This window comes from Sphaerulina musiva (assembly GCF_000320565.1).
Source record: "Sphaerulina musiva SO2202 unplaced genomic scaffold SEPMUscaffold_1, whole genome shotgun sequence".
NCBI lineage: Eukaryota > Fungi > Ascomycota > Dothideomycetes > Mycosphaerellales > Mycosphaerellaceae > Sphaerulina > Sphaerulina musiva.
The window spans coordinates 2,279,219-2,291,600 of record NW_016017383.1 but is presented as its reverse complement, the minus strand read 5'-3'; the positions used below and the strand labels follow the sequence as shown (position 1 = coordinate 2,291,600).

The window sequence follows — 12,382 nt, the reverse complement described above, 5'->3', positions numbered from 1 at the left end:
CCCCCCCCCCCCCCCCGTACCCAGAGAGCCCAGACGACGACGACGACGACCTTCGAGAAGCTCTCGGTTACTTCGGATGGCCATCTGGGGGGAGCATTTTGGCTTTGGTGCAAGTGTGCACGCGGTCAGCAGGGCTGCTTGCCTGCCTGCCTGCTCGTTGTCAGGCACTGACAGGCAGGCTCGCAATTCGGCTGGCCCTACTACCCACGGATGGACGGATGGACGGGATGACTGAGGTGTAATTACTGATTACAGCTGTTGGCACGTGTCAATAAATCTTACTTTGCTCCAAAACCACAGGCCTCCGTGTCCTTTCAGGCTTCCATATCCCGCCGGATGCCGCCAAGAGAACGGAAAATTCTTCCGCCCAGAGAGAGAGTCCAGGGTATTTCGGCTAATGGACGGGCTAGGTAGTATGTCCTTGCATGAGCTGAAGGCATGGAGTGCCACGTGCAATACAGCGATACCGTGTCGGCGTGGGAAAGTATACTCGACAAGGTATGCTTCAGATTGGCTTCTGTCGAAGAAGCTTCTCGCCGTCAGGCCACCAAAACCATCACCACCTTCCACACTCTAGAGACACCTGGACAATAGTGCCCATCGTGCAATAGAGTCCTCGAACACCTCGAACACCTCGAAGAGAGCCGATCAGAGCCAACAGAAGACTTCCAAAGCTGTGCTAGGAGGTAGATGCAGCTGCTAGGAAGCCGGTCAGCTTTAGGAGGTAGACATATTGCCAACAAGACGAGCAGAACGAAGCTCAAAGCAAGAGGTGGAAGGAGAAGCTGATGAGTCAACTCATCCCTCTTTTGTCCCGATTGAGAAGATGTCTGCAAATAAAGGATCAGCACCTGAGGCCAGCATCGTGCCGCAACTGCACATTTCCCAATTGCCAAACTCCAACCTAGATCAATAATGGATGTTTGCCTATAGCCTGAATTGGACCCTACATCCCACCTCCCACATGGCATTGATTGGGTACCTCATAGGCTCCTACGTTGTTTGGATTCATCAATGTTGCGGAGATCGTGCCGTGTGCCAAATCTAACTGCTCAATGCTCATTTCGTTTACCAAACTTTGCAGCGAGGGAACAGGACGGAGTCACGGAGGCGTCGTAGCGAGCCTGTCTGAGACCGTCTCCCTCGATCGTTCCTTGTACTTGTGCGGCTCGTCTGTTGACCCTGCTTTTCTATTGTACGTCAAGCAAGCCCGGAGCCCTCCAGGCGGTGGAGGGCACCCCGGTAGCCAAATGCTTGGCTCGGCTTGATGATCTTGTCATTCTTCACGGTGCTGGAGACCATCCGTGACAAAACTCAATCGGCAGGACGCCATCGAGAAGAGGGACACTTCGATCGTTTGGGCGAAGTGTAGCACGTTTCATCTTTGGCCTCGTGATCGTACAACACTGATGTGGGCCAGGCAGCAGATCTAACGCTGTAAAGGGACCTCCTAGCAGTATGGACTTCAGGACTAGGAGGTATGAAAGAAGAGCGTAGACGTCCAGGGCGGAGACGACTTGAACGAGTGGTCGACCGTTGGTGTCTTTTAATACCGCGACGACGTCGAGATCTGACCATCCATCCGTAGCAGCTCAACGCATTCCCCTGAGGAGGATTATTGACATCCAGTCTCGCGGTGTGAGGACGATGAATCAGATTCAACGCCGGTGACCACGTGAATTGGCGTCGCGCTGGCGACCATGGAGGACACGCGCGTGGCTGATTCCTGGGCTCATGAGTGGCGTCGAAGACACAACTCTTGGCGTGGCTATTAAACGGAGAGAGTCCATGTATAATTCGATATGTGGTATGTACAGGTCCAAGTAGGTTATAGCAGCGTAGGTTAGACACCTTGATTAAAACCTGAAGAAGACTGCTATAGGTACATGTATTGGGTATGTACCTAGCAGTGGCTGCTCTGTGCACTGGACGTCAATGTGGCATCATTAAGAAGTACCTGTAGCACTGGACAACCTGGAAGGGCAGGTTGTACATCTCACGCGCGTCAGTGGCTGAACCAGCGACAGGGCAGCTTTCTTCCTCAGACACGACTTTGCACTGTATCACTTCACCTCACCAACCACCACCACCACCACCACCACCACCACCGCTTCCCCCTTCCACCGCCCCCTCCTCGTCGCATCCATCCATCTCTCCGCTGAGAGTTCACCGACGTTGCCATCTTCGATTCCTCGCCCTCGTCCGCGTCCGCGTCCGCGTCCGCGTCCAACGGACTCGGTTTTTGCTGAATTCAATATGCCACCCAAGAAGTCAGCGCGGCCTAGCCAGCCGACCGAACCGCAGCGACAGACACGTGCCGGTCGCAAGAGACAACTGAGCGATGCCTCCGATCATGCCTCTGATCGGCCCTCGAGCTCTCATAGCGTGAACGCGCCCTCGACACCAGCAACGCGTCGAAAGCGAGTCAAGACTACTACAACAACTTCTGTCGAGCCTGATGTGATCATTGAGGAAGAAGAGCAGGAGTCCGTCGAAGAGACGACCAAGCCGGCGCCAGTATGTGACGTGGATACCATGGAGGGAGCAGAGATGCACCAGGAGACTTCTTCCTACACCAAGCACGTCCATTTTCCAGGCGGTCGACAATCACAAACGATAGCACTCAATGACGACGATGAGCTGGAACGTACCACCGCGACCCATATTACGCCGCATCCACGCAAGATGAGCATCAAGCGACGCATCACTGCCTCACCAGGTATTGCACCAGGCATTGTCGCAGACGGACAGAAGCGCCAGAAAATTACATCAAGCCGCCACTCTCTCCCGCCGACTATAACCCAGAATGGAGAGCTCTACTACACGGTGGACGAGCACAACATGGCGCCGCTCCGTGAGGTGTTGTCCGAGCGCATCCGTGTTCGTCTGGAGATCCATGCGAAGAGGGATGCCCAAATCAAAGAATTGGAAGCGCAGAGGCCGTTGCTTGATGACGCAGAGCTCGAAAGTGTCGAACAAGAGCTTCTCGTCCTGCGTGACCGACAGAAGCATACCTTCGACGCTCTGACTGCAGTTGACGGACAGGACAAGCTCGACCCAGAGATGCTGGTGCTGGAGAGCCAACAGGAGTTTGCCTACCCTGACCTACCACAGGACTCAACGCAGATCGAGGTGGGCGAGAGCAAAGTTCGCCACTCATTCTCGCAATCTGGATCGCAACGATCAAAGGAGCAGGAGTGGGAGACAGAGCGCGAGCAGTTTCGAAGCGTGATTGTGACGCTGAGCGACCAAGCCAACGATGCCAAGACGAAGCTTCAAATCCTGGAAATTGAACTACGCTCTCTGGGTATGGGAGACGGGGTCGATGCACGCTCCGTACTTGCAAGCATTCGGGAAAGCTTCCTCACGATCCGGGAAGTCCTCGAGGACGCTCTGCCTGGTAGCATTCCGGACGATGCATCCAATAGCGACCTCATCGAGATCCTATTGGCCAACGTTAAGGAGTTTGCCACTAGGCTTCGCACCCAGGATCTAGAGCTGTACGAGAAGAGCAACTTGGTCGTCAGCCTTGGTGCTCAGGTGGACGGTCTCTTGAATCATCTCGCCGAAGCCAAGATTGAGAATGCACGCTTACTGAGAGTGCAAGAAGAACTCCAAGATGAAAAAGATAGGAATGAGGTGGTTATGCAGGACCTGGATCTGGAGTTGAACCAGATTGCTGATGAGCGTGATATGCGAGAAGATGATCTCGAGGCAGCACAGAAGCGCATTCGAGACTTCGAGCTGACGGTTGTCGAATTGACCTCGACCATTGAGAAGCTGACTGCCTCGCTCACTCATTATCGAACGGAGGAGTCAAGACTGACAGCGCTCATCACTCGAATGGAGCAGGAGCACATCGCCGATGTGGGAAATATGAACAAAGAGCGCGAAGAAACGGTTCGCGACCTCGAGGCTCGCATCGATGAGCAATCTCGTTCACGCGAGGGAGCGGAATCTCTTGCGGAGGATCGTCAAGTCACGATTACGAAGCTGGAAGAGCAGAAGAACGTTGTCGAGCAGGAGCGGGACGCGTTACAAGTCGAACTTGAGCAAATGACTACGCAGCGAGATGCAGAGCACGATGCCCGCGAGGACGCAGAGATGGACCTGCGCGAGAGAACAAACGAGGTGGAAAACCTCGAGGATCGTGTTGATCGTCTAGAGGAGCAGCTGGCTGAGTTGAATGCGCAAATCGACGAGCTCCGCCAGCTGAACGAGACCGAGCGTACTCAACGTGAGGCCGCTGAAGCGGATCTTGACACCGCCCAAGGAGAAATTGACGAATTGAACACCAAGCTGCATAGCGCAGGAGCACAAGCGAACGAACTTCGGCAGAAGCTGTGGCAGGTACAGCAGACCAACGACCAGAGAGTCCAGGAGCTCGAACAGACCGCTTCCAAACATGATCAGCAATACCAAGAGGCCATCAAGGAAGAAGTCGATCGGCGTGAAGCTGTGGAGGCTGATCTGAATGACCGAGAGGTCCTCATCGAAGATCTGAAGGCCCAGCTTGCAGATTTGGAAAAGGAAATGGCAGATACTCTTGCCCAACGCGATGAGCGCATTCTGTCTTTGACACAAGAGCTCGCTGACAAGGAAAGCAAGATTGAGGAGTTGAGCACCGATCTGCAGAATACGCAAGCCTCTTATGAGCTGCAAGTCGCGCAGAGCAAAAAGGACCGCGAAGAATTTGAAAACAGCATCGCCACACTGCAGCTGACCATCACGGAGAATGAGACTCTCATCGCCACCCTACAGCAGGAAACCGTCGACGAGTCCGCCCTCCACGCCTCGGAAATCGAAGATCGCAATGCGAGAATTGCGCATTTGAACCACGAAGTGGCTGAATTCACCGAACAAGTCCATGAGCTCCAGACGGAGAAAGGTAGCTTGGAGCGACGAGTCGAGCAAGAGGCCGAGCAAATGTTGCAGCTGCAGGCCGAGCTGGGTGACGAGATCGAGGCTCTGAAGGAGGTCGTGGCTGACAAGCAGGCTAAGATCGCTGTGGTTGAACAAAAGGCCGTGGAAGCGGATGAGCGCTGGCAAGACGTCCTTGCTGCGCGCGAAGAGGACATTCGCAGCCTGCAAGAGAGCGCAGTCAGCACCGAGGAGACGGTCACATCACTCATGACCCAGAACGAGATGCTTCGGCGCAAATTCTCTGAATATGTGAGGCGAACATCCACCAAGATCAGAATCCTGCGAGCAGAGAACGATCGGGCCAAAGCAATCATCGACCAGGAGGGTGAGGCGATATTGATTGCTGGTGAGGCGGAGCTGCTGGCTCTCGAAGAAATGGAAAAGATCTCGGCGACGATTTCAACCACGACGCAGACGAAAGTGAGCAACGCTCATGCCGAAGAACACTCATCTTCGCAATCACATTCGCATTCGGCGCAGGGCGTGCAGTCGTTGAAGAAGACTCGGTCGAAGAAGAAGCGTGTTTTGGATTCGGGCATTGGAATAGAGGAAGATGAGTCGATTTAGCGATGAATAGCAGCGGATTGGCGTAATAATGAAGTTGGAAGGGACGGGATTGATTGATGAAGAGGGGAGAAAAGCACAGCACATCACGGCTAGGACAGGAGACAGGGGACAGACGAGACTTGGATGATGCTTTGCATAGCACGTCGCATCAACAAGTTGCATAGAGAGAGCATTGCATCACGTTACAGCGGACCGAGCATCTGTGATTCTGTGTACAGTAGGTAATAAAAAGTTGCGATCAGACTGGATTAGAGAAAAAAAGAGCACTTGAAGTTTCACATGGATATATTCCATTGTGATGAGCCTGTAAAGAGTATTTCATTGTTTAGGTTAGGAAGGTAGGTAGGTATAGACGCTTCTGCAGCCTGCATGTGACAATAGTTCTATTGGCCTTTGGAAAAGGGGCATCGTTACAGTACCGATATTTCTCTTCTGTTTTTCTCTTCCTTTTTTGTTTTTTCTTGTCACACAATAGTTGTTAGTTGTCGTAACATTGAAGCAAGGGTCATTTCGCTGGACAACTTCCACTAGGTAGTCTGAATTAAATGCTGCCGCGCGAATTGCCTAGGTTCGAGGCTTCCTAAGGTATGTAGGAGGGTTGTTGTGCAGGAAAAGATTTCTTTGCCTGCAGACGAGCAGAGCAGAGCAAAGCAGAGCAGAAACCCCCCAAGCTCAGGTAGGGATATGTAGTTAGCTAGCTAGCTAGCTACCAGGGTATAATAGAACCATCCATCTCGTTGGTCGCTGATCGTGTCCATGCTCCCCTCCCATGGATTCGTAAAAGGACGAAAAGAAAAAACTAAAACTGGACAGTCAGACAGCAAAGTAGGAGGTATGTCGATCCTTCTGCGACATGCCCTGTCGACTATATAGGCCGCCGGATGATGGTTGAGTAGCTACCTGCGCACTTCCGATTGCTGGCTGTGGTATCTTGCTACGAATACCATCACCGGGAGAGGCCTAGGGGGCAAGACCTCAAGAAACCGAGCCAGTCCCACGTCCGCCAGAGGTCGGTCTCGACGACATAGCAGCTCATACCGATGTCGGAAGATCATCGACCGTCGAAACGATGGCATCCGTGGTGGGTGTGCCATCTTCTGCCAGGAGCCCTACTGACAGACTTGGTGATTCTGTCTTGGGCTCCTCGCCCACCGCCTCGCTACTGCCGTTGGTTCTGGTCTTCATCTGCTCATCCTGTCCTTTCTCACCGTTCTCAGCTTCATCGTCATCGGAGCCTTCGACGAGGCTATTGATGTAATCCCACTCGTCCTTGGACACCTTCGAGACACTCAAGCGCGCTGCCGTGAATTCCTGAAGGTTGGCTAAAGGTCCGGCATCTCGGGCTGCAACGAGTTGAGTTCGTGTGATGGGCTTCTTGAATTTCATTCGGAACTCGACATGCACCACACACCACTTGCTGCGTTGTGCTTCGTTCGCGACGTAGCCGTAAGAATTCTTGTCCGAAGCAGTGGGATCCGGCTGAGCTTCACCCACAATCTCCATGATGCCAACAATACCTGGTTTTCCACCGCTCGCGTAAAAGAAGGCCAGATCGTTAGTCCGCATTGCGCGCATGTTTTTCGCCGCTGTGGGATTCCGCACGCCATCCCATGGCTCCGGAGATGTCTTGGCTCGCAAGTCATCGATCGTGAACTTGGTGTTGTAGACGTCTCCATTTGCAAGAATCTCATCGTGTCCTTCCTGCTCAGCTTTCATGAGCCAGAATTGTTGGTCCGAGGTAGACGTGGCGTCGGCGACAACAGCGGCACCAGCTTGCTTTCCTTTGCCTGGCGGACGACCTCGACCACGCTTGGCGGGCTCAGTCGCAGGTACAGCCACGTCGTTAGCTTCGTCCATCAGTTCTTCTTCAAGCTGCTCCGCAGCGATTTCGTCTTCGGCGTCATTCTTCGTAGTTTCACCGCCATACGGAGGCAGACCGCGCTTCCTCGGTGGCTGCTCGCCCTCGGGTGGCACGGCATCAGCGAGGGCACTGGCGCGTGATGGTCGGCCACGCTTCTTGGGAGGTTGATCTTCGCGGGGAGGCTCCTTGGCTGGGCGACCGCGCTTTTTGCCTGTGGCAGTAACCTTGGGTGCCACCTTCACAGGGGCAGGTACGGCATTCGCATCTTTTCGTGGACGTCCCCGGCCCCGCTTGGCAGTGACAGCAGATGGGGCTGGTGCAGTAACAGGAGCCACTTTGGTAGCGGCAGGCGTGGCGGTGGCGTCTTTTCGTGGACGTCCGCGGCCCCGCTTGACAGCCCCAGCAACAGGAGCCACTTTGGCAGCGGCAGGCGAGGCATTCGCATCTTTGCGTGGACGTCCTCGGCCCCGCTTGACAACCCCAGCAGAGGCTGGTGCAGTAACAGGAGCCACTTTGGTCGCGGTAGGCGTGGCGTTGGCGTCTTTTCGTGGACGTCCCCGTCCCCGCTTGGCAGGGACAGGAGTGCCTTCACCCGGTTGATCAGGTCCAGGCGCCGCAGTCGGGGCGGCGGACTTGGGTGGGCGTCCTCTCTTCTTCGGAGGTGCGACTGGAGCGATGGAAACAGCAGACTTGGTGCCATTGGACTTGACATCTGCTGCCATTCGATTAGACTCGATATTCACAGTCTGTTTTCTTGCGCTCCAGATGGGAGACGAGTGGGATAGCGGAGCCCCCGTCACGTTACCCCTCCTCCTCCCTCTTTTGAACGACACGGAGAAAGAAAATTGTGCTTACCAGGGGCAGTCGTGTTCTTGGCGCGTTGTTCTGGTGCGGTATCCGGAAAACTCAAGTCGGTCTGTGCAGCGACGCGGTTTGAACGACTTGTAGCAGCAGTGGTCTCTGTTTGTTTGCTTTTCTTGGTCGCGACTGGCCCAGGCGCATCTTGAACAGGTGCGCGCGTGGACTCTGCTGCTGGAGAGTTCACCATTGCGTCGGCGTCAACGTCGACGGCGAATGTCATGGGCGGCATGAAGAAGATGATGCCGTTGTTGACGTTCTGCTGCGCCAATGTGTGTGTGTGTGTGTGCGTGTACGTGTGTGGAATGTCGCGACGGAGATGTGAGAAATATGTGTTGAACTTTATCTCGTGGCGCGTTGAGCGAATCACGGTCACGCGCACCACCCATACCTGTATGCGTGTATTGTATTGACGTTTTTATTGCAGTCTTTCCGCTATAGTACTAGCGCATGATGAGTAGTAAAGTGAACTGTTAAGGTACCTTATGCGGCGGCTACTCTGCCCAGACGGGAGGCGCCACGTTTATGCGCGTTTATGCAGCGTTCAGGTGCCTCTATCACAATCAAGAATTGTGCCAAAGCGCAAAGCCACGCTCAAGCACCACAACGCTGACCAAGCACACTGCCCGGTCCTGATGTACATGTACCTACAGTACTGTACCTACGCATTCTACCCAATTTCTGCGCTGTCCACACTCAGGAGTCAGCAGGCAACCATTTTACCTATTTCCACTTCTCACCCAACTAAACTTACATTGCCTTAGCTCTCACTCGCCGCGGCAGGGATCCTACTGAGACACCACCTGCACTATACCATACCTGATGTGCTGTGACGCGCGTTGGCAGTAATACATGTAATGCTGCTGCTCTTCGCGTTGTCGCCTGTGACCTAGACTCCCTAATTACCCACCCACCTACCTACCTACCTACATGTATATCATGTATGCACCACCCTACATACACTCACCAGCTCGCCATTATGAGCACCGACGACGACGATGACAGTGCTCGTACGCAAACGCGTCCACGTGCTCGGTCGCATCAAGAGTATCTGGACAGCTTGGTCCTGCCCTCGGCTGCCGAACTAGCTCGAATATCGGACATCCAGGTGCAAAAGGAACAAGAGATTCTCCGTAGATACTACAAGCACTCCATCGAGGAACAAGATGCCGCCAAGCTTATCCAGCGCACGTATCGAGGTCATCGAGCACGACGCCAACTCAGCGGTTTGACCCTCGACCCGACTTCCAGATGGGTAGAGCTGGTGAAAGAATGGCGATATCGCAGTGCCACTGCTCCGCATCGCTCTTCTGTCGGAAGTTCCGATGCCCATCCGGGCTTGACTACCAATCCATCTTATAGAGCCATGGTGAACTGGCGCCGTGTCAGAGACATCGCCGACCATGCTGGAGCCGGCGAAGACCACAATAGTCTTGCCACCCAACACACTTCGCTCAAGTCCTCTTTAAGGCCTCAAAGCAGTGTCAGACCCTGGCGGAATGCATGGAAGTCGTCGTCCGTGGAACCAGAGTCTATGCTGCTTGACCTGAGGTACTTTCTCGAAATGGTACAGTCGTGCCTTCCTGTTGTCAGCTGTAGCCCCGACTCACTGACCCGCGCCTCGCTGGGGCTTTAGGTTGATCACAAGCATCGCTACGGCGCCAACCTGCAAGTCTATCACGAGGAGTGGCAGCACACCAACACGGACGAGAACTTCTTTTACTGGCTGGATCACGGAGAAGGAAGAGATTTGGACCTAGTACGGAGTCCGACGCCGATCGCTCGTTCACGTTCGCTGACTTGGAAACGTCCGATCTTAGGTCGGCTGTGATCGTAGGAAACTCGAGGCCGAGAGAATCCGTTACTTGAGCAGAGAAGAACGACAACAGTATCTCGTTCGCGTGGATTCGGATGGCCTACTGCGATGGCAGAAAGATGACGAGCTCATCACCACTTCCATCGACCAGTACCAGGACAGTATGTATGGCATTGTGTCCCTGGGTGCCAGCGCACCCACATTCGATGATGAGGATGTCAAACGGCAAATTGCAGCAGATGCTTCCCTGTCCAGTAAGCTTGCAGCAGTCGGTGGCATCTTTAGGAACGCTCTCAAGCCCGAGCCGGATTTTAAATACGCAAAAGCCACTTCTGCTTCATCGTCGTGGGACTCTCCATGTATCTCGGTGGCAAATCTGGCAGATGAATCTGCTGTGCACCAAACCGCTACGTCGGACTCCATGCCAAAGAAGGAGAGGAGGAGGAGGAGGGCACGTGGTCGATTACGAGTCAGCCCAGCGACGATTCTCAATCGTCTGCTCCGAGCTTCTGTCCGGCCAGGTACCTGGATCTATGTTTCAGATACTGTAGGCCGACTCTACGTGGGGATCAAAGCATCAGGGTCCTTCCAACATGGTAAGTTCTCGCAGTACAAACGAACGCAACAATATTTTCTTGCTTACCATCAGCGGTTCTGTAGCTAGTTTCCTCAGTGGCTCCCGCATATCCAGTGCGGGAACTATCGGCATAGACCAGGGCAGACTGACCTATCTATCGCCCCTGTCTGGTCACTATCGTCCTACGACCAAGTCTTTTCGCCGCTTCATCGCCAATTTGAGAGATCAGGGCGTCGACACTAGCCATCTCAAAGTGTCGAAAGCCTATCACATCGTGCGGGGGATGGAATTTTATGAACAGTCGAAAAAGGCGACCAAGCGGTTATTCCTCCCAGTCCGTCATGAACGAGAGGCGACAGTCCGCCTGGCGCCACGGGAAGAGGATTGTACATCATTACAGAAGAACTTTTTGGCATGTTCTGAAGCACGTTAAGACGATGAATTCTGTTTGAGTAGAGATGCACTTTGTGATTTTCGTTCTTGGCTCAAGTCAGACGACATTGGGTCCACCATCTTTTCATCAGTGGCGGATGAAGCCTAGCGATCGCCTAATTCAGACCGACACACAATTTGCGCATCTGTACTACTATTCTACCATGGTCGTGCAGACCTTTTTGTACCCTGCCTACCGAGACAGCTCATCATAACGTGCAAATCAAAAGAGTTGGTGCACCTAGTAGCGCTTGCCGTCACGGAGAACGTCAGAGTACTCCTCAAGCGGAGAGCGGGTGAGCTTGGTCTCCTTCCAGAGGTTAGGCGTGAGGAAACCGTACGTGTTGGTGATGGCAACAAAGGTAGCCTTGAGGGTGTTCTCGAGCGTCTTGGTCGATCCAGAAGAGGCAGTGTAGATGTCGTTAACACCTGCCAACTGCAAGAGACGCTTCACGGCTGGAGAGGCGACAAGGCCGGTACCACGTGGAGCAGGAATGAGCTAACAAAGATCAAGTCAGTCAATTGCACCAATTGTATCGTGGGTTTGTGCTGGGAGAGTACTCACACGAACGGTGACGGAACCGCACTTGCCAGACTCCTTGACTGGGATGGAGTGTGGGTCACCGAGGTTGGTGCCCCAGTAGCCACGACGAATTGGCACCACCGAGAGCTTCGCGATGATGATCGCAGCGCGGATGGCAGTTGCAACTTCCTTGGAGGTCTTGATGCCGAGACCAATGTGGCCCTCGCTGTCTCCAATGACGACAATTGCCTTGAAACGGGTGCGCTGACCAGCACGAGTCTGCTTCTGGACTGGCTTGATCTGTTGTTTGGAGAGAACATTAGTATGCTGTGCGTGCCAGTGTGGTTGCTGTGGTGTGTCTGACCTTCATGACCTCGTCCTTGAGCTTTGGCAAAAAGAAGTCGACGATCTGGTACTCCTTGATAGGCAACGAGTGCAGGTAGATCTCCTCCATGCTCTTGATCTTGCCGGCCTTGACGAGACGACCGAGCTTGGTGACAGGCTGCCACTCCTTCTCGTCGCTCTTTGCGCCGCCTCGACGTCCTCTGCCACGACCACGGCCGCGTCCGCCACGGTCACCTCCACCACGGTCGCCACGGGACCCGAATCCGCCACCACGGGCACCAGCAGCAGGAGCTGCGCCACCTCGGTCTGCCATTGTGCTGTTGTGTTGTAGGGCTTCGAGGGTAATGGGTGGACAGAGAGGTGTTGTTGGAGAGGTCTGTGGGAATATCGAAGGTTCGGAATTTCCTAGAGCTCGATTGGAGAGTGTGTGCTTGGCAAACCTTAGTCCGTATCTAGGCGCCGCTCCCCGGTCGACGTTTT

General features: G+C 54.1%; 3 protein-coding genes across 3 annotated transcripts; 1 reads left to right on the top strand and 2 right to left on the bottom strand.

Moving 5' to 3' along the window:
- The first annotated feature begins 225 nt into the window (after positions 1–225).
- On the top strand, positions 226–723 carry SEPMUDRAFT_146084 (uncharacterized protein). The gene has a single exon (XM_016903445.1). It carries the CDS (start codon positions 398–400, stop codon positions 575–577), a length of 180 nt encoding a protein of 59 aa, XP_016765087.1. The 5' UTR covers positions 226–397; the 3' UTR covers positions 578–723.
- Positions 724–6,104: 5,381 nt separating this feature from the next.
- On the bottom strand, positions 6,105–8,472 carry SEPMUDRAFT_129809 (DUF55-domain-containing protein). The gene is made up of 2 exons (XM_016902310.1): positions 8,207–8,472; positions 6,105–8,066 (listed from the first exon to the last, which is right to left on the bottom strand). The coding sequence occupies exons 1-2, from the start codon at positions 8,439–8,441 to the stop codon at positions 6,523–6,525; spliced, it is 1,779 nt and encodes a 592-aa protein (XP_016765086.1). The 5' UTR covers positions 8,442–8,472; the 3' UTR covers positions 6,105–6,522.
- A 710-nt stretch (positions 8,473–9,182) lies between these two features.
- On the bottom strand, positions 9,183–12,270 carry SEPMUDRAFT_146081 (40S ribosomal protein S2). Its single transcript, XM_016903444.1, has 5 exons — positions 11,922–12,270; positions 11,600–11,857; positions 10,686–11,533; positions 9,846–10,621; positions 9,183–9,776 (listed from the first exon to the last, which is right to left on the bottom strand). The coding sequence occupies exons 1-3, from the start codon at positions 12,213–12,215 to the stop codon at positions 11,276–11,278; spliced, it is 810 nt and encodes a 269-aa protein (XP_016765085.1). The 5' UTR covers positions 12,216–12,270; the 3' UTR covers positions 9,183–9,776; positions 9,846–10,621; positions 10,686–11,275.
- Between the last annotated feature and the right edge of the window lie 112 nt (positions 12,271–12,382).